Source organism: Hirundo rustica, chromosome 4 (assembly GCF_015227805.2).
Source record: "Hirundo rustica isolate bHirRus1 chromosome 4, bHirRus1.pri.v3, whole genome shotgun sequence".
In the NCBI taxonomy this organism is placed as follows: Eukaryota; Metazoa; Chordata; class Aves; order Passeriformes; family Hirundinidae; genus Hirundo; species Hirundo rustica.
Genome location: NC_053453.1, coordinates 6,948,384 through 6,968,911, shown reverse-complemented (window position 1 = coordinate 6,968,911; position 20,528 = coordinate 6,948,384). Strand labels below are relative to the sequence as shown.

Here is a 20,528-nt window from a genome sequence, read left to right as displayed (position 1 = left end):
TGACAATAAATTTGAGCTGGCTATACAACACATCTATTTTTTTGTGAAATTCTTTAAAGGCTGTTTCCATGTCCATTGGAATATTTTGGTTTTAGGAATCTATAAAGTTAACAAAGTGAGATCCAATAAACTAAAGTGACAAAATAGATGGGTTATCTGGAAATCGTTCTATTCCCACTATTTAACTGCAAAGTATGCAAAAAGTCCTGTCTTATAAAAGTACATCCAGAGCATTCCAAGCATAAAAGAAATCATAATGAAAGGCTGAAGGGACATTCATTGTAGCAGTGCTTTATTTCTATTACTTCTACATTGCGGTAACCCTTTTTTTTTTTTTTTTTTTTTTTTTAATATGCCATCAAAACCTTCTGGGAATATAAGTTTCATAGTTGCTTTAGAGTATCTTTCAGTCATTTCTCTAACAGAGTTCATACAAGTTTAAGTGAAAACTTTCCAAGTAGTCTAAATAAGATGAGATCATCACCAGTCATTGTCAATGAGGTCTTTTAAATATTGCACCCATACTACTTATTTTGACTAGGAGCTGTAAGTCCTCTATTTCTTATCTTGAGTCTTCCTCCATCTTAGACTCAAATAAATAAAGAATATCCATAAGATGGGTGGTCAAATGTACATTGCTAATTCATGCCTAAAACTAAGTTAACATAACCTTGGTCAATAGTCTAGAGATAGAAAACATTTTTTGTAACTACCACAAACACACCTACTTGTTTATATAACAATCTGTTCTACTGGTCAATTATCAAGAGTTTTGACATCTCAAAGTATTTTAATTAAATCCCCTCATAAGTGAAGACAAGTACAGTCCCTCATCTTCACTGAGCATCTCAGAGTAGCCCAGGTATTGGCAGCTGCTGCAGAGCTGATGTCACAGCAGCACATTTAAAGAAAATGTTACATAGCTGCACTTAAAATAAATTAATTGTGCCCACAAGAGCTTTTCTCTATCCAGAACAAAGGCTGTCCAAATGACAGGATCAGGTGTGGATGTTCATAATGTTTGAAGTTAGATGAGATGAATTCTTCCCAGAAATCCCACATATCATCTGTGTATCTCACTTCCCCCTAAATATTACTGAGTGTGGATTTCATGTTCTCCCTGGAGTTTTATACTCCATGCTCCCAATACCTGTGAATCCACAATCCACCCCCACAAGAAGGCATATGCTACTAAGTCAATTAATACTTCCTCTTTGAGTAATTAATACTGGCACCTGACAAAAATACTTTGGGGATAGACAGAAAGATATTTCTGTTGTGACTTTCTATCACAACAACCAGTTTTTATATCTGCAGCTCAGCACTGGCCATTGTTACTTGATTGTTCAGAGTCCTTCATTTAATTCTTTGCTTGCTTTTGCTCTGCTCCAAGGAAATGTTTGTCAATGCTCTGGCCTCACTTTGGCCCTTTGGAGTCTCATAACCCTTAGCTACACCAAGAGGCTGTGGCTGATGTTAACCAGTGTCAACAAGATTACATAGTCTGGAATAGAGATTGATGCCTGTACTTACAATGGATGTTATACAGTTAACTGAAATATATGATGCCCATTTACCAGCTTTTTAGCTTTATGTCAAAGCATTTGTAATCAGGAAAACGAAGAACAATATGACTTTTGCTTATAGGAAGGAAAAAGTGACGTTTCTATGCCTATAGTTCAGGCTTCTCTACATTTCCAGCACTCCCCTTTCTATCTAAACATGACATAGATACTTAAAGTAAGCCAGATTACACAACACATTTACTTACAGGTCTTAAGAAACAATTTATAAAAACAAACCAACCAGAACAGTAACAACACTAATACACATAAACTTTCACTTTATGGACGTCTTTGTCTTCACATTCTCTTTGCTTATTGTAATAATAGAATGTATTGTCCCTCCTCTGAAGTTTCTTAACAAAACCAGTTTCTGGCCAGCACTCTACCTATAGGTAGAACAAAAAGGTATAAAATCACCTAAACATGCTTACATTAAATGATGGTTGTGCATGAAATTGCAAGGAATATAGAGTATACTTCCACAGGAAACCCTCATTTGCATCTAAATACCATTTTTCTATTAATTTTCTGAACTTTAAAAAAGATTGAGAACAAGATGACAGAAACCAGTTTTCAGGTTTAATATAAAGTTACGTCAGCTCGAAAGCCTAGAAATAGGAATCTAAGGATACTTAACATGCTAATTCAAAGTTGGACAAGTTTTTAAAACACCTTGTTTAGGAATATAACATTGATGCTATTCAGTAATTCAGTAATCAGAGAGGCTGCAGGAGTCTGCTTCTGTAAGACTGACATACACTTAAAAGGTTTCTTTCGGATCCTTTTGACCATGAGAAATGTGATTTTCATTAGCAATTTCATGAAAATAAAGTAAGCTGCAGACTGTAACAGTCTCAAAGACAGTAGGATCAGTCCCACACAAACCCAGCATGACCCTGGTGTTCCTCACTGTTCCACAGTGTAAAGCTTTAAATTAAAGGCTTCGGCATTTGCATGTTCAACAGCTTTACGATTTTAGTAGCTCTTTTAGCTTGAGCATCTATGACTGCTTCTGATGAAACTAAACCTTAAAAATCAGGTAACAAGCATCTTATTTCTCTTCCAGGCAGTGCTGACAACAGGATGTCAGACTGGAGCATTCTCTAACTGGAGAGCCCCAGAAGTGGTTTCATCATTTACCTTATGACATCAGGCATACAGCTGTGTTATTTGCACTGTCTGTCTAAACCTAACAGCCTTAATATTCATTCCACCTACATTATAATTGCAACTTTAGTAACAACTGCATTATAGAAACCTAATATGGACTAAACAAGACATTTTGGAATATGTAAGTTGAAAGAGAATCGCTGCCAGACCCTGGCAGGCTGGAACAGAATGCACACTCACATCCCAATGAGTCAGTGGTATTCTTTAACTTTCATCAGGGTTTAACTGCCAGTGGTTGTGCCATAAATCTTAAACACACAGATCCTACCACGATAATGACACGATTTCCTTCTGCAGTTACCGAAAATTATACCACAGCCTTTGCAGTGGTATCAGAGCCCACAATAAAATAATAAACTGTATCTTATTATGCACATCAATGTGTTTTACTGTGTTTTGAGTTAACTGGATGGGGAGTGAATTTCTTGGAACTTTCAGTGGTTTCTTATGTGCACAGGAGGTCAACATCTTTTAAAAGTGTGTTCTTCATACTATATTTGCTGCTTTGGAAGATAAATTACAGAGCTGTAATAAAAATGATATATTGTTTGTTGTATTAACCTGTTGGTTGCTATTTTGAACCTTGAGTAGCCACAGGATATTTGGCACTACTCAATAGCTCATTTGATGTGCTGGGGAGCATCACCACCAACTCTAGTGAGCAGAAGCACAAGTCCTTGGTATTGACAAGCTGTGTCACAGCTGCCTTCAGTACAGCTGGCACCAAATATTTCCATTGTAGACATCATTTTGATAAGGCCAAGTTCTGAGTGTGCACAAAGCCTGACTGTGCTACCACACAATCCAGCTGCAAACTGAAGCAGCAGCAATGACACAGGACTGACTCCATGGACAGCCAATGAGTTTCCTATCAAGTCTATTGACAGACTAATGGGGAAGCTTCAGAGAATTCACTTTGAAATATTTCTTCCCTCAACACTGAATTATTCCTTCGGAGATCAGCTACATCTGTTCAAGGAGATCTGTGATGCTTCTAAATGCATCAGAGAGGGGGAAAAAAACACAGGCTGGGCAGTGTTTCTGTTTCACTTCTGTGAGTTATTCTACACAGTTAACAACAGCTCAAGAATTCAAATCAGACCTGTGAGGAAACACACTGCATCAGAACCTAGCCCAAATGAAAGAAAATAAGCAGAACCTCCATTTTTATTTAATCATTTTACATGAGACAGAAGTTTAAAGTAGTAACTCTTACAAAGTTCTAAATCTTACCTCATCAACTTGTTTTACATGTTTATATTCCACCTCATCTCTGTATCCAGCTTGCTGAAATCTGTACAAGTTCTCTACATCATCTGACCATATTTTGGCACGATGCATAGATTTTGGTTTGATGTCAGCTTTAGTCATGACTTCAGAAACTTCAGACATCTTCCTGAAATTAGACTTAAAATATTAAATAGAGAAGGCAGAAGCAAGTGATTTTGTTGGGGACATAGAGTAATGGATAGAACAATATTTTAAAACAAGGGAATTACAGAGTTCAAAGTCTGAAGTTAAAAAAAGGAAAAGGTTATAAGCAGTTGGAATCAAATTAAATGCACTACTTGATCTCAGACAAACCCAACTCATCTGTATTTCCATGTATATCTTGACTCAACCTTCCTAAAATTTAATTGTGCATATTGATGCATTAAAAGAATATTAAAAGCAGTAATTTTGAATTTCACATCTTTGCAGTTGCTGTCCCCTTGGGGCAGGCAGGCAGATGTCCAGATTTTCCTTTCTTGCTCCTGAAGTGACACCAAACTGGGAACCACAGAATGAAGATCTGGGCTGTAACTGAGAACAGCAAACACTCAGGATGGGAGAGGAGGGGAAAGGAGAAATGCACAGTCAGTGACATGGCCTGAGTGCCAATGACAGAGATAAGGTCTTCAAAGACAAACTGGATAAGCAGAAAAGGCACACAGCCCACCAGAATTCACCCCTTTCTACCTTTGCCCAATCAAACTGACTGCCACTGACTCCTCCTCACACAAAACCTGAAAAAAGACTGAAAAAAGTTCAGTCTGCTAAGACATAGCAAACAGGTTAATCAACTCTAAACCTGAAAAGAGCAGAACGGGACAAACTGAAACTCAAACTGAAAAGTAAATTAATTAAATATATAAATAAAAACAAACTAACTAACTAACAATGACAACAGAAATCCAATTTAAAAATCTGCAGACAGTGGATACTCACCAGGGATGGATTTGAACTATGTTAAAAAAATATAAATCATTTGACTTCTGCCTTATATCTGAATTTCATTGCATTTGCTTTCTTAAGTGTATCTTATTTTGCTACTCAAACAGAACTTCTGTTGCTTCTGCAAGCAAAATACACACATCACTATCATGCCTAGGAGGTATGATCAGAGATGATGAGTCCTTTCGCAGTTTTGAAATGTCACCAAGCTTCAGTTTCATAATTAGGAAGGTATCTCCAAGGAATGAAAGCTCCTGGATTTTGCAGTGAGAGGATGAATACAGACTCCTTCCCTGGGGGGTAGGATGCTGCCTCCAAACCTTGCCCAATTTCTTTACTTGGCAGGTTCCTATACCAACAGAGAGCTTGAAAAGTTGAGTGCTGAAAACTCATCAAATGCGAAATGTCACTAGTCTTTTAGAAAAGCAGAAATTGGAAAAAAAATCCTGCACCACAGGATAAAAATCTCTGGGAAAATTATATCAAGAATTATTGTTATCACAATGTGGAACTAGCAGAAAGAAGCCTGCACATCTGTCATCTGTTTGTATGAGAGCCATCAGGAAACAAACAAAGGGTCTTTCATCTCTTCCCAAATACACTCTATTAGAGATCAATACAATATGTAAAAGGGCATTTTTCTGGCAACACTAAGCCATTTCTTGCAGTTCAGTACTCCAAGCATTCTTTTACCAGGCACTGCAGCATTTTACAATTGAAAGCAGCCGTTTACTAAAATAAAAAAGTAATTTTCCCATCTGTTTATGAGGTATTAAATACAAATTAACAGGATGAGTGCAGATCCTTATTCTAAATTTAGGATAGTCTTTGAGATATCTATCTCAACGTAAGTTTTTACCTCCTGTGCTGCAAAAGGCTCTTTTGTAGCTGTCACAGGATTTTTCAAGCTCTGTACTTGTCCACAGTGTTTGATGAGAACTGTTGTCAGTCAATATTGACTTCAGACAATTATAACTGGCAATAACATTAGATCTTAATAAATGCTAAGCTACAATGAAATTAAGCGTCTTGTGATAACTTACATGTCATTAGTGTTAAGCACTTCTTTACAGGACGTGCTGGATTCACCTAATGAATGTTTTTCTTCAAGACATGTGGGTAGGTCTGGCACTTTGGGAGTCACCATTAATTCACAGTGCCTGTCCACAGGCTTTCCTGCCCAAAAAATAAAGACCATATATTGGAAATTCCAGCTTAGTGACTTCGCATAATGAAAGCATCCCATTTTGGGGCTGCTATTTAAAAACTGTACTCTTTGTCTATTACGTGTCCAAGTTTCAGGCACAGAGCTGTTTTCATTGTAGCAGAGCAGAGGACAGCTGTATTCCAGCCAGGAATTCAGAGAAGAGATGAAAGACAACAGACAGATAAAGGCAAATAAAGAAGACAAGAGAACGGTAAGAAAATATTCAGTTTAGTATTAACGCTTTTCATTTAAGGGGAATTTTTGAACAGTGAAGTGGACTTTGCTAAGATGACAATGTTTGCCTGCTCCTAATCTAGGGTAAACAGTGAGTGCTTTGGCCTCGGGAACATATTTTTTAATGTTAATCATGACACAATTACTGCGGAATCCTAACTAGCCTGGGCTCGCTGATGGTGCTTTTCTGAACAGTTACTCAAGCTGTGAGGGTTTGTGGGAGGAGAGTACAAGATCCCCTTAGGGCATCTGCTCAAAGACCATTCTCACTGCAACACGGGGTTACAGGAAAGGGAGGAAGCCATAAAACAACATATGGGGACTCAAACCCGAGCAGCAAATGAGGAAGGTGGTGATGAGAACCACACCTGGCCAGTCGTGTGGCATGTGAAGAGTGTGAAAATCGTTATTCCAGCAAGGTTATCTGATCAGGGACTTTGTCAATTGGGAATTTTGGGGAAAAGAAGGAAACAAAAAATATGCAGAGACAAGGACCTGACAAAAAAAAAACAGATAAACAAATCTCAACTCTAGCACTAATAGATGAGCTATCAAGAAACTACAAGAATGACATCTGAGGAGATCAACTCGGACTTTGATCTGGTAAGACTTAACCAGGGGGATCGGGACTTGGAGACATGTGGGACTGTATGTATACATGGACCTGTATAGATCTGTGAGGAATGTGCAGGAGCAGTGAGAAATAAATGTGGGAACAGACAGAAAGGTGTATAAAATAAGCCTGTCCTGTGTAAAACAGGACCAGACAGCATTACATGCCCAGCTAAGCCCCACACCTGAGCATCACAGACTGTCTCACCGTATTGTACCTTCTCAAATCTTAACCCCCTCTGCACAAACTCTGTATTCCACATGTGCTGAAAGGACAAAGTCTCCTGGTGAGCCCTGTGTATGAGTGAACACTGGTGCCAGCTCCTGGAGTCGAGCTGGAGGTATGAGTACCTCTGGCCTATGATATCTGGAGTAGGTGAGGGTACTAAATTTCCAGCCACTGGAGCTGGAGCAGGAACAGGATATGTCCTGAAAAATTAGTTCCTGATGGAGGGCTGTCATGAGTGAGGGGTTCCATGTCAGATGGTGGAGCAGGGCTGTGGGTCACAGCCTGTGTGCCCGGTGCTGGGGAGGAGTGGTGTCTGCACCTTCACCCATTTTGGTATACCTAGGGTGCACACCCATAGTCACCAACAAACTCGAAGCTGAAGAGTAGCGGCACCTTGGGTCCAGGCCAGGTCCGAAGTGAGACAGGGGGCCCTGCTGCATCCTCAGCCCGGACAAGGAGCACCATGTCCCCAGGCAGGAGAGCCCTGGGGCAGAGCAGCGGGAGAAGGCTCCACCTCTCCTACATCACTTACCCCAAGGCAGCAAACACAGGACCTGCTTGGGTCTCAGAACAGCCAGTAAGAGATTTCATAGGATGTCAAGGGGTTGGAAAGGACCTTAAAGATCATCTCTTTCTAACCTCCTGCCATGAGCAGGGACACCTTGCATTAGATCAGGCTGGTCAAAGCCCCATCCAGCCTGGCCTTGAACTGTCCCAGGGCTGGGGCAGCACAACCTCACTGGGAAAACTGTCCCTGTGCCTCACTGCCCGCACTGTAAAAAAAATTCTTCCTGATATCTAATCCAAGTTCCCCTCTTTCCACTGACTTCTACCTACTCTACCCGACAGCTCCTAGTACATTCCGAGGTGCTCCAGCAGACGTCGCGGCCTGCATCCATAACTGCACTGCGACCGTAACTTCGCCCTGCTCCCACCGCCACGGCCACAACCCGCGCACCCAGCCCTTAAGGCGGCCCACCTCGGATCAAGAGATGAAATAACAGGGACTCTTCTCACTCGGGGAGGAGCGGCGGCCGAGGTGCTATGGCGGCGCCCCTTACGGTCTCCCCCCAAAGCCCTCACAGTTCCCTCTCTCACGGCTGTCCCCTCACGGCCATCGTCCCCTCACGTTGTCCTCCCCTCAAGGCCGTCCTCCCCCCCTCACAACGCCAACGGTCACCAGGCAACGGCCCGCCATGGCCGCTTTAAAAGGCCGTGCCCGCCCCTGATAGGCCGGCGCGGGGCGGGGTCGCCTCGGGATTGGCTGGGGGCCGGGCGGGCGGAAGCGCGCGCCACCCGCCATGAGCCGGTTCGGGGGCCGCACGCGCGAGTACCCGGCCGTGTCCATCGACCGCTTCGACCGCGACAACCTGCGCGCGCGCGCCTTCTTCCTGTCGCACTGCCACAAGGGTGAGGGCCCGCGAGGGTCCCCATCGTGTATCCTCACCCTCACCCTGCGTCCCTCCCCCCGCCGTGTATCCCTCCTCCCCGTATGTCCCTCCCCACCGTTCGTCGTCCCCGCCCCGTGTGTCCCCCGACTGACCCCGTGCTCTCTCCCCAGATCACATGAAGGGGCTGCGGGCGACCGCCCTGAAGAGGAGGCTGGAGGGCAGGTACGGGCTGGTGGCGGGGCGGCCTCAGGGTGCGCGGCAAAGCGTGAGAGAAACAGCGCCAGGAACTGCCATGGGACAGAAGGCCCAGCATGGGAGAGGGACAGGGTCACCGCCCACTAGACCAGGTTGCTCCAGACCCCGTCCTACCTGGCCTCCAACTCTTCCAGGGATGGGGCATCCACAACTTCTCAATTTGTTCCAGTGCTTCACCACCCTCACTCATTTAAAAAAAAAAAAAAAAAAAAAAAAAAAAATTCTTCCTTGTATCTCATCTAGGCCTGCCCCCTTTCAATTTTAAGTCAGCCTCCCTTGTCCACATCATGTCCTTGTAGAAAGTCCCTCTATATAGTTCTTAAAAGCCCCCTTTAAATGTCAAATGGTAGCAGTAATGTCCATTCCCCACCCCCTCCCCCCCCCCCCGAATTTTCTCTTCTCTAGGCTGAAGGAGCCCAGCTATCTCAGCCTGCCTTCACAGGAGAGGTGCTCCAGCCCTCTGAGCATCTTTGTGGCCTCCTCTGGACCTGCTCCAACAGGTCCCTGTCCTTCCTGTGCTGGGGTCCCCAGAGCTGGGTGCAGCACTGCAGGTGGGGTCTCACAGGAGCAGAATCCCCTGCCTTGTCCTGCTGCCCACAGTGCTGGTGATGCAGCCCAGGATAATACCGGCTTTCTGGGCTGCAAATACACACTGCTGCCTCATGTCCAGCCCCTCATCCACCAGTACCCCAAAGTCTTCTGCAGAGCTGCTGTTAACGCACTTATCCCTCAGTCTCTTTTGGTACCAGGGGTTGCCCAGACTCAGGTACACTTGGCATTGTCAAACTCCATGACCTTCATGAGCTTTATGAGGATCTCTCTGTTATTTCCTGGAAGTGTTGGTACACAGAGACTGTGCTGTTCTGTTCAGTGAAGGGGCCAGCTGTGCTCTCTGAAGTGTATAAGCAAGCAGTTTGAGGGAGACAGTTATTCCCCTCTGGCCAGCATCTGTGAGACTTTTCTGGTGTGCTGTGTCCAGCCCTGGGCTCCTCTGGATGATAAATTGATAGGTGTTCTGGTCAGCATCACCACGCTGGTCTGGGGCCAGGACCATGTGATGTGTGAGGAGAGGCTGAGAGAGCTGGATGTCTTCAGCCTTAGGAGTAGGAGACAGTCATCACTGTTTGCAGGTAGGAATAGAGGAGATGGAGCCAGAGTTTTCATGGAAGTGCATAAAGAAAGGGCAAGGGACACCTTTTTCACCATGAGGATGATCAAATGTGGTAATGGGCCCAGGGAGATTGTGGGCCAGTTCCTAGGCTCTCTTTGATTTATTAGAGTAGATACTGCAACTCCTCTGATGCAAGCAGAGAATCTCTCTTTGCTCATCAGGTCTCTGTGCATAAGCTCAAGCTTCATAAGGAGTATTCTGTGTTCTGCTGTGTGCTGACTGTCCCAAATGCCTGTTCCAGGGGTGTGTGCAGGCTATAGAAACAAGCAGATAGGTCATGACCGTGTACCACACACTGCATTTGTGTCTGCGCAAAACCATGCAGGTAGAGGTAGGTTTGGATTTGCTGTGCTGAAGAGGAGCCTGCAGGCCTCCAGATCTGCCAGTCTCCTCACATGAGAGGTTTCTGACTGCAGGGTTTGATGTACTGGGTGCCAGGTGGTGATGTGTTGTTAGATTGTTCCTCATGTCTACTTTAAAAAACACTTATCTGTGTTTTTTGTCTCCTCACAGCTTGAAAGTTAAACTTTACTGCTCACCAGTAACTAAGGAATTGTTGTTGACTAACTGGAAATACAAGTTTTGGGAGAATCATATTGTGAGTTTGTATTTATTTTGAAAATAGCACTTTCCAAGCAGTGATTCTCAGAAAGCAGCAGCTCCCTGCTCCTTAGGAGTGTGTAAATATTGGTGTTTCAGGGCTTAAGTACTTCAACAATGTGCCTTTCCTCCTACTGACTATGGGGGATTGGTTTATTGCTCTTTGTGGTTTAATTATTTCCACCCCCACCCCCCAAATTTTTCCTTTTCTCAACTTCAGCTTTATGTGGGCTTCATCTTAATATTGATCATTTGTACATTTGAATTTGTATTCATTTGTATTGATCATTTGTATTCATTTCCTTACCTTGCTCATCTCTCTTTGCTTCTGTCCACTTCTGTTTGCTTCATATAAAGTCTCTTATTGCTTGGAGTGTATAAAATCTATATGATTTTCCTTTTACTTTTTGGAAAATGGACTTTAACATGAAGCAGTTTTAGTATAAAATCACTGAAAAACTTATTGAATTTACATGATTTCCAGTGTTTGGAGCCAGAATGCAAGGGATCAGTGTTATGTACAAGTGTGACTTGAAGTTTTTTCCTTCTCTCTGCAGATGCAGGCATTATGAAATTGAACATGAGGTTTTTTACAGAAATAATAATAATAAAAAAAATCTCTACACAAACAGAGGAATGTGCTGCTGGTGATTTGTGGGCTCTGCTTCTGGTAACAGGGGGCAATGGGAAGTGCTGCAGCACAGAGCTGTCCTAGCAAGATCCACTGCTGTGGGACTAGGATGTTATGGGCTTTGCCGTCCTCCAAAAATAAGGCATGTGATCCATCCAGAGGAACAAGAGCTGTTGTTGATAGAAGTCCAACATGCTCTAACTTTTTTAGGCTTGCACACCTTGCTTGAGGCATCTCCATTTAATTTTTAGGTAACTTTTAGGAAAATTTGTATCACTGGAAATGGAAATTTATGACTTACTATGGGAAAATGAGTTGAATTTTACAGGCTTATCATTAGCCACAGTGAGTGCAAGAGATGTCTACAAAATGAATGCCATGACATAAACATGAAAGAAAATGTTCAGTAAATCCTATAATGCAATTAATCATTTTGTTACAGGTTGCATTGGAAGTTGAAACTCCAACTCAGATTTCTTTAGTAGATGAAACATCTGGTGAGGTAAGTTACAGGAAAAAAAGATTCATATGTCAGTCATGGGCATTAATGCTGTTTACATGAGTACAGGAAACACAGCTGCAGCATCCAAAGTGCATGAGCTATTTTAAAAATGTATGTGCCCCTCCTCTCTTCTAGTGACAGAAAAAGGGGTGATAGTTTTAAACCAAAAAAGGGTTGATTCAGACTAGATATAAGGAAGAAGCATTTTACAGTGAGGATGGTGAAACACTGGAACAGGTTGCCCAGAGAGGTGGTGGATGCCCCATCCTTGGAAACATTCAAGGTCAGGGTGAGGCCCTGAGCAGTCTGATCTAGTTGAAGATGTCCCTGCCTTTTGCAGGGGAGTTGGACTGGATGAACTTCAGAGGTCCCTTCCAATGCAAACTATTCTGTGATTCTGAACTTGCTCTCCAGGAACCAAGGAAGTAGAACTGTCTCCTGTCCAACTTGCTTTATAAGCACCATACAATACTTGGTCCTCTCTTCTGCCATGACAGGATAGTGGTTGCTCTTTAGTTCTTGTTGCAGTGTGAAGAGACTCTCTGGTTTTAAAAGCAATGCTAAATGCTGCAGGAGGCTGTGGGGAATAATACATTGCGCTCACTGTGCTGACAAAAGTACTGGTAGTACTTACTACAGTCTGAAAATAATGCTAACTCCTCTCTTCCAGAAAGAAGATGTAGTGGTGACACTTCTGCCAGCTGGTCACTGTCCAGGTTCAGTCATGTATGTCCTTTCAATACTTTAACTGTTTCACCACCTGGCATTTAATGAGGAGTTTGACCCAAGGGTTGCTGTCTGCAGGTTTCTGTTTGAAGGCGAGAATGGCACTGTGTTGTACACAGGGGATTTCAGGCTTGCAAAAGGAGAAGCATCCAGAATGGAGCTTTTGCATTCAGGGACCAGGTGAGCTATTTGTGGGAAATAGAAAGAACAGAAGATCGTATGGCACGGACAAATTGGCTAGGCATTCATTATTTATTTCCTTATTTTTTTCCTCATTTTTTATTCCAGATTAAATATAATTGCAATATTGCAGTTACAAGCCCCATTTGATGTATTCCTTGTAATCAAGAGGTAGAATTACCTCCTTTTGAAGAGAGAGGAAGTGGTGTATCTTAGCACTGTGATGCAATGTTTACTCTGATATCACATTTCTATCCTCCAGGGTAAAAGACATCCAGAGTGTGTATTTGGACACTACTTTTTGTGATCCCAAATTTTATCACATACCAAGTCGGGTAAGTCTAAGAAATTGTTCGGAGAAAGGCCCCTAAAACTGTTGATTAATTAACTACCCCTTTGTTGGGTAAGTCTTGCAAGGCAATACCATTTTGCATTACTAAATCACAGCACTTTGCAAGTATCTTCCAAGATGATTGACAGCATTTTCTACACTTTTCAGGAGGAATGTTTAAATGGGATCTTGGAGTTAGTGCGAAGCTGGACCTCACTGTCTCGTAATCACGTTGTGTGGCTGAACTGCAAAGCTGCTTATGGATATGAGTATTTATTCATAAACCTCAGCGAGGAACTCGGAATCAAGGTAACGTTTCTCTAATTGTTGCTGTGGAACAGATCCTCAGTAATGATTGTGGCCAACACTGAGCTGGCAATGGCTGTTCAGAGGGCTGCTCTAGGTCACACTTATGTCTGTTTCATTAACTTCCCTTAAGAAGTGCAGTTGTGCTCAAAACGAGGTAACTAGTTGACTTCAGTCTGGAACATCTGGACTTTCCAAAGAGAAGTTAATTCCCAGTTTTCAAGCTCAGTGTTTACCTTGCTCCCTTTTATTTTGTGAATGTCATTTGCATACAGCATTAATAGTTAGTGTGTATATATATATATATATTATGATTTTCTCATGGGTATTCATCCCTCTTCAGTATAGGTGGTATGTTCTACTTGTTCTAGATGCCCAACTTTTGGCTGACACATCTCTGCTTGGATATTATTGGGAGTAATAATTTAAATGCCTGCCAGCATTTGGGAAGAGCGGAATCACATTTATATAGCTGCTCCAGCTGCAGTCTAGCAAACACAATGAACTAATAAAGAGTAAATTCTTGCTTTCTCTAGGTGCACATGAACAAACTTGATATGTTCAGGAACATGCCAGAAATCCTGTGCCATGTTACCACAGACCAACGCACGCAGATTCACGCCTGTCGACATCCTCGGGTGCGTTCCTTCTGCAAAGCCTCCCCTAACTTTGCTGTGAAAATGTGGCTAAAGGTGCTGATGTTTGGGGCTGTTGGGTTAATGGAGACTGGTGAAATGGTGACTTCATGTAAAGCAGAGTGAAAACTTTAGTGGTGTGAAGTATTTTTTTTTTTAAAGGGAAAATGTATTAGCTTATGCTGGAAGTAATTTAATTATATTTCAAGCCTAAAAATGTGGTTTTAAGTGAAGTGAGACAAGCAGCAGAGTAGATCAATCAGGTATTACCCATTTCAGTGTATCAAAAGCAGCTCAGATGGTGCCTGCTGCAGCCATGCACTGTGTGGTTTTAGCATGTGGCCATCCATTTTCAGGATGTCTGTGAGGCTGGAGGCTCCAGCTTGGAGGAACACAGGGAGAACCTGAGACAGCATACTGGAGCATTGGTCTCTCTGACTGATTTGCTTTGCTAGCTGCACTAAAGAACCAAGGTGTGACAGGGTCTTTCAAGAGAATTAGAAGTGAGAGAGGAACTTGGTTTGGCTAGATACTATGCTACTTAATTTCTGTGTAAAAAAGGTCAATGTTGAACTTAATTTTATATGCATTGGACAGGATGATGACTGCTTCCGAGGGAACAGACTGCCCTGTGGGATGACTTGCCTTAATGGAACTCCCCTGCACATAATCAGCATCAAACCCTCCACAATGTGGTTTGGGGAAAGGAAAAAGAAAACCAATGTAATTGTGAGGTGAGCAATTGGACCACACAGAAACCTGTTGTTTCAGGATTGTATCTTGCCTGATATGTGTATAATTGTATCTCAGGATTGACTTCAAGGGTAGGTTATGCTGGTCTGTTGACCACAGGTGAAGAGCAATTAAATAATTTCTGTGCCTCTTCTGTTTTTTTTAGGACTGGGGAGAGAACATACAGAGCTTGTTTCTCCTTCCACTCTTCATACAGTGAGGTTTGTATATTTCTAGTACTGAGTATACATTGATTAAAAAAATGTAAAAGAGTTTTGATTATTCTGGAGTGGATGACATGACTTGTCATAATGTCAGTAGTAAGACGTAAGGAAATAGGAAATTCTGAATGCTAAAGACAGAGAAATTTGTTTTAATATAGCTGCAGAGGAACTTGTTATGCAGGATTACAAGCCTGTTTCCTGTTCCTTGTTCTCGGTGTATAGGTCAATTCTACAATTGTTTTGACTGCCTTTCTATTTTTTTTTTATTATCTTGTAACTATGCAATGCTTCAAGCATGAAGTTTTAGTTTATGATATGTTGTTTATCTATTGTGACTCAGATTTAGGTGGGTTTTCCTTCTTTTCTCAGCCTACACATTTAAACTGAAATTTCTCACATCTTGACTGCTGCTCTTGCCCCTTTTCCTATGTTAAAAGACTAAAAGGAAATCGGTCATGGCAGCATCCTCCCCACAATCACACGCTTTCATTTAACATGACTCAATACAGCTCTAAAGACACTACTTTCTCCTAAGAAACTGAAACTGTCAGTGCTAACAATGATCTGTCACAAAGTCTTGCACTACAAAATAGAGGAAGGCAGTACTGTTTTTAAGATCCTGATTAAGTTTAAATTTGCTCTGCCATGCAGGATTTTAGATGGAGGTCTCAGTGTGGAATTTGCTGGCAGAATATGGGGGGTAGTGTAACTCTAACACTTCCACATGCAAAAACAGATGGGTCCTTATCTTGGTTTGAGACAATTTAAAGGAGAACACTCTGGAAGGAGTTGTCTTCCTTTACAGGTTCAACTAATCCTTTCCACCAATAAGGAATGAACAGGAATAGACGGAAGTGAAAAAATAATTTTCCTATCAAGTGCAACAATAACAGGCAAAAAAAAACCAATAAATAACTGCTAGATACAAAATTGCAATAACATTATGGGTCACCCCAGGACAGTCCTGCTGTCTGTACAGATAACAGTGTAATCTGCAACCTGCAAGTGTTTCCAGTGGCTCAGCACTGAAAAAGCCTCAGCAGGAGTGCCCCAAACCCGACACAATTCTTCAAGAAATTTACTAGAGATCATGCAGAAGACAACAGAGTAAGGCTTGGAAAAAACCGTGTGTTTTGTCATAATGGACTTTTACAGGGTACTTTAGGAGAGACTTTAGGAATAGGAAAGGAATACCTGATTTGCATAACTGGAGACTTGAACTGCAGTAAGAAAAATGCACGTTTGAAAAGATCAGCAGCAGTAAGGACAAGGAAGCACTGGATCACATTCCAGGTCTGCCCAGCCTTTTCTTTCAGAGACAGTGATGTCTGTATAGTAATTGGTAATTGCAGTGAGGTGTTAGGTGAGGCTGAGCTCTCAGGATCCTTTCAGGCCTGTTTCCTTGTTCCAGAGATACCCACTTTGACAGTCATGGGCTACATTGTCTTTACATAAAGACTACTAGTAGTACTTTTGGATGTGCTCCGTGCTGCCTTTAGGTGACATTCTTAACTGTTGATGTAATTTGTTAAATTGCTTCTTTTGTGGAATTCAGATCAAGGATTTCCTGAGCTATATCTGTCCTGTGAACGTGTATCCCAATGTACTGCCAGTGGGTGGGACAGAGGACAAAGTGATGGAAATGTAAGTAACAAGTGGCTGCTGGAGGGAGGTGATCCAAACTCTGTTCCTGTAAGGACAATTCCCCTCCTGAATCCCAGCCTCTCAGGCGGGCCACTGCCTTTTGCTTTACTTGTCTGTCAGATTTTTTTTTTCTATATTCAGTCCCACAGACTTGGGTTTTCTGAAGCACATGTGTATGTGTTTGTATTCTACTTCTGTCTGTGTGTAGAGGCTTTTCTGCTGGCAAACTCTGTTTGAGAGGAGGCTGAATACAGATTCATCTCGCTGTGTTCTGTGACCTGTTTCTATTTGTCATTGCTGCTTCTCAGAAGTTTCTTTTAAAGATGGTTTCTCTGGGGACTTGAACTACCCCCCTGCACAGCATCAGAGGCCAGTTCTCCTGTGCTGCTGTAGATGCTGGCAGCTTAAAAAGCACCCTCAGGGAGCAGGAGAGCTGTGGTGTCTTAGTCTGGACAGAACAAAGATTCCTGTTCTTTTCTCCTTTCCTCCTTAGTAAGAAAGGAGACTTCCACCTAATAATCACTGAATAAAACTATAGACAGATTTTGAACCCTGTTAGCTTGTCTTCTGTAAGGAAAGAACTACAAGATCGTTTCAAAAAAATGTACATATTTTAAGGTAAATATATTGAAAGACAGATTTCTACCTTTCAGCTGCTGAAGCTCACCGATAAATCAAGGACTTTTCCTAGGTATTGCTGCTTTTGCTTTAACATTTTTGCTGCAGTGCCTGTGAAAGGCACAGAGCAGTGTACTTAAAACAAGCTAAAGGATTTACTTTTGCTCCTGAGAGCATCTGCTGAATTCTAAATATTAACTGCTTTTCTCATTCCCCTCAGATTAAAGCCATTATGCAGGTCATACAGGAGAATCATGGAACCCAGGTACAAGCCCTTAGGGACACTGAAGAGAGCACACAAGAGAGAATTATCTGATACAGGTAAAGGTTCTGCCACTGCTACTGCACCTTAAATGCAAGTCTGAGACTAAGCAGAGATGCCAAAAGCTTTGGTGTTCACCACAGTCTGTCTGTGTGTTCAAAGCAACAGAAATAGGAATTACCTGAACTTAGGTATTAGGAGGGTGAGAGAGCACTAATTGTGTAAAACCACACTTATTTGCAGTCTTAAAATGTATTTAATGCTCAACAGATCTGTAAGTTTTTGAATGGAGTTTGTTCCCTCAGTCCTAGACCAGCCCTAGGAAAGCTTGTTCTAACTGTCTCTGTGAGGCACTGTCAATATCATCCTGCAAAATCTTCAGCTGGGTTAAAGAACATTTTCCTCAATTTATACTAAATGAATTTTTATTAAAACTTTACTCTCAACAAGATTTTAGCAGAGATGTGAACTTTTCTTAGTGATTTTCTGTTTGTTTCTTGCCAGATGAAGATGATCTCTTTGATTCAGAATTAATTTCTGCAAGGCCTAAGATTCCAAGACAGCAGAGAGAAGAGAGCAGGCCCTTCAGCACAGGGCAGTCTGAAAATTCTGAAGGAAACATTAATGAGAGCACAGGAAGTTACAAAGGGAACACAACTTACACCTCCCTCAAGGTAGATTTTGTGGACTGTGAGGAATCAAATGATGATGATGATGAAGATGATGAAGAAGAATCTGAAAAAAACACAGTTCAATTTCTTTCCCATGAGCCAGATGCCACTTCCACAGCCAATTTCAATGGAGCAACTAGTGACCAGCAGGAGTCTAATGCCAATGTCCCTTGCTGGGATGAATTTTTTACTATTAATAAACTAGAGGAAAGCTCTGAAAATGAGGACAACGTCCCATCTTCAGCAGATGCTGGCGGGTCCCAGTCACTCTTCAGCGATTCAGATGGAGTAAGTGACTCAACACACATCTCCTCCCAAAATTCTTCTCAGTCAACACACATATCAGAGCAGGGGAGCCAGGGCTGGGATAGCCAAATGGACACAGTGCTCATCACCTCCCAGGAGAGAAGTGCCCTGGACCTCAGCAAAGGTGGGAGCAGAGCAGTGGTTCCTGTGCTGCAGGAGAGCCCCAGGGACACTCAGCTGGACAGCAGCATGGGGAAGCCACCAGATCAGAACAGACCTTGTGCCCACGATGGTGCCTGTGGCTTGAAAAGCAAAGGCTGTGAGAAAGCTGCAGAAGATGGTGCTGCCCACGTTCAGGATGTGCTGGTGGAAATAAATGACAGCTCCAGGACTCCTGATCTGGAGCTGAGGAGGGACTCCCAGAGCTCCTCTGACTTTGAAATTCCCCTGACCCCTGATGCTGAAGCACCTCAGCCAGATAAACTGCACCATTTGTACAAGAAGCTCGCAGCAGGTGAAAACATAATCAGTGAGAAAAAAGTCTCCTGAGAACAGGTATAACTGATTACCTTGTGGTAATACCCAGCATGTCTATTAATACCTGAATTATTTTTCTCTTTCCTATGGGTTACTGTCTGCAGCTGTGCTGAGTCATGCTTCATTCAGAAATATCTTACTGTCATAACTAGGAATTTGCAGACCATGTACCTTCATTATTCCTTCCATGAAATACTGAAAAGGAAATATTCAGAAAGTATTCCCAGGAGGGACAGTAAAAGCCTTCTACCTCCCAAGGTTCAATTCTCCAGGACTGTAAGTAGACATAATATGGACCAGACAAAACCACGGGTAGGACACTAAATGAAATTTAGTGTTTATTATGAGCTCTAAGAGTTTGCCTTTCTAATGTGATCTCAGGTTTTAATAAAATAGCACACTATTAACTGTGGGGGGGAACACCTAAGAATGACCATGCAAACAAAGGAGCTGTAATTTGGTTTTAATCACTATTACTATTGTCTATTATTATTGTAACAATTTAACCTTTACTAAATTTCTTTAATAGTTATTTTAAAAAATAACTGCAGAATGGATTAGAGAATTACTGAGGTTGTGAGGGGGTTTTAATTTGTTTTAAATCAAATTGTTCATTTCAAAAAGTCTCTCTTTACACTGAGCTTTAAGTCCTGACTGCTGACTATGCTTCAGCTCCAACTCATTGCAAAGAACTTGTCATCACTTCCTCTGTGTTCTGTTTTTGTTCTGAGTTGTTCTTCAGAAAAACTTAAAATCCTGTGGTTCCCAAGTTACCAGCCCTGTCCTGCTCTGGCAGGTAACTCAGCCACAGACAGTAACCTGCTGTACCAGACAGGCTCTTGTACTACAAAACTTTACCTCCTCTGCAACATTCTGTAGACTTCACTGTTTGAAATCAAGACAATATATTCTCCATGCATGTGTGCCATCATAACACTGCCAAAATTCTTAGCTTCTAACATAGAAATGTACTTCAGGTTTTACCTAAACTGAAGTGCTCATGAAATATCCAAACCACAGAAGTCATCTAAAAATCCCTGAGGTTTAAGTCCCAAAGAATTAAACATACTTTAGCACAACATCTCTGCCCTCTGAGTGTGCCTTCAGTTGTTGTGCCATGTTTAGTGACATGTGAATGTTAAACTGACTGGCATTCCGCCACAGGGAACAGAGGCAGGAGGGACAAAGAACTGCCATAATCTATGTACGATTTTAAGGATATTCTAGATCTATGTATTTCTCCACTGTTGCCTTTCCTGCTGTTTGTGGGATTTGTTAACCTCATTTCCAAATGTGATCTACCAACTTTGGGGTTTTTTTAGCAAGCCTGAGTGAGTGGAACTGCTGTTGGAACTACCTCTGTGAATAAAGTCAGACAAAACAGAACCTCGTCTGTTGGCTCATTTCATATCTGAAAACTGTGCGTGTAAGTTTAGGGCTGCTTTTAACAGGATGCTCAAATATAGAGGAATCCAGTCTGCTCAGGCAAGTATAAATTTATACCAATTCTCACCAGCCCTAAACTGAAAACACATCATTTCCTCATGGGCCCTCTGCTGAGGTCCTTACAGTCCTAGAAAATTTGGGTACAGGCCCGGAATTAAGAGGTTGCAGTCTTACAGCAAATTCTACTGC

The 20,528-nt window shown here is 42.2% G+C and overlaps 2 protein-coding genes across 6 annotated transcripts; one reads left to right on the top strand and one right to left on the bottom strand.

The window, feature by feature from the left end:
* Nucleotides 1-372: 372 nt before the first annotated feature.
* Nucleotides 373-8,343, bottom strand: MEIG1 (meiosis/spermiogenesis associated 1). 3 transcript variants are annotated; one of them, XM_040062596.2, is made up of 4 exons: nt 8,211-8,343; nt 5,993-6,125; nt 3,969-4,131; nt 373-1,951 (listed from the first exon to the last, which is right to left on the bottom strand). In XM_040062596.2, the coding sequence occupies exons 2-4, from the start codon at nt 6,094-6,096 to the stop codon at nt 1,823-1,825; spliced, it is 396 nt and encodes a 131-aa protein (XP_039918530.1). In that variant the 5' UTR covers nt 6,097-6,125; nt 8,211-8,343; the 3' UTR covers nt 373-1,822. The 3 variants fall into 3 exon arrangements, with proteins under 3 accessions (XP_039918530.1, XP_039918531.1, XP_058276140.1); XM_040062597.2 differs by lacking the exon at nt 5,993-6,125 and having other exon boundaries at nt 8,211-8,332; XM_058420157.1 differs by lacking the exons at nt 5,993-6,125; nt 8,211-8,343 and adding an exon at nt 8,069-8,081.
* A 179-nt stretch (nt 8,344-8,522) lies between these two features.
* Nucleotides 8,523-20,279, top strand: DCLRE1C (DNA cross-link repair 1C). 3 transcript variants are annotated; one of them, XM_040061538.2, is made up of 15 exons: nt 8,523-8,641; nt 8,793-8,844; nt 10,562-10,646; nt 11,722-11,781; nt 12,452-12,507; nt 12,586-12,687; nt 12,950-13,022; nt 13,187-13,327; nt 13,861-13,962; nt 14,557-14,693; nt 14,858-14,912; nt 16,471-16,559; nt 17,398-17,498; nt 17,944-18,870; nt 18,998-20,279. In XM_040061538.2, exons 1-15 carry the CDS (start codon nt 8,533-8,535, stop codon nt 19,039-19,041), a joined length of 2,133 nt encoding a protein of 710 aa, XP_039917472.1. In that variant the 5' UTR covers nt 8,523-8,532; the 3' UTR covers nt 19,042-20,279. The 3 variants fall into 3 exon arrangements, with proteins under 3 accessions (XP_039917472.1, XP_039917475.1, XP_039917476.1); XM_040061541.2 differs by lacking the exon at nt 10,562-10,646; XM_040061542.2 differs by lacking the exons at nt 10,562-10,646; nt 11,722-11,781.
* Nucleotides 20,280-20,528: the final 249 nt, after the last annotated feature.

Excerpts from the sequence above, each read along its gene's own strand:
- MEIG1 (XM_040062596.2), bottom strand. The coding sequence starts at position 6,096 with ATGGTGACTCCCAAAGTGCCAGACCTACCCACATGTCTTGAAGAAAAA. Across the intron at positions 4,132-5,992 it reads GTGCTTAACACTAATGACAT|GAAGATGTCTGAAGTTTCTG; the intron begins GTAAGTTATCAC and ends GTCTAATTTCAG. Across the intron at positions 1,952-3,968 it reads ATGTAAAACAAGTTGATGAG|GTAGAGTGCTGGCCAGAAAC; the intron begins GTAAGATTTAGA and ends TTCTACCTATAG.
- DCLRE1C (XM_040061538.2), top strand. The coding sequence starts at position 8,533 with ATGAGCCGGTTCGGGGGCCGCACGCGCGAGTACCCGGCCGTGTCCATC. Across the intron at positions 13,023-13,186 it reads TTTATCACATACCAAGTCGG|GAGGAATGTTTAAATGGGAT; the intron begins GTAAGTCTAAGA and ends TACACTTTTCAG. Across the intron at positions 13,328-13,860 it reads GCGAGGAACTCGGAATCAAG|GTGCACATGAACAAACTTGA; the intron begins GTAACGTTTCTC and ends TGCTTTCTCTAG.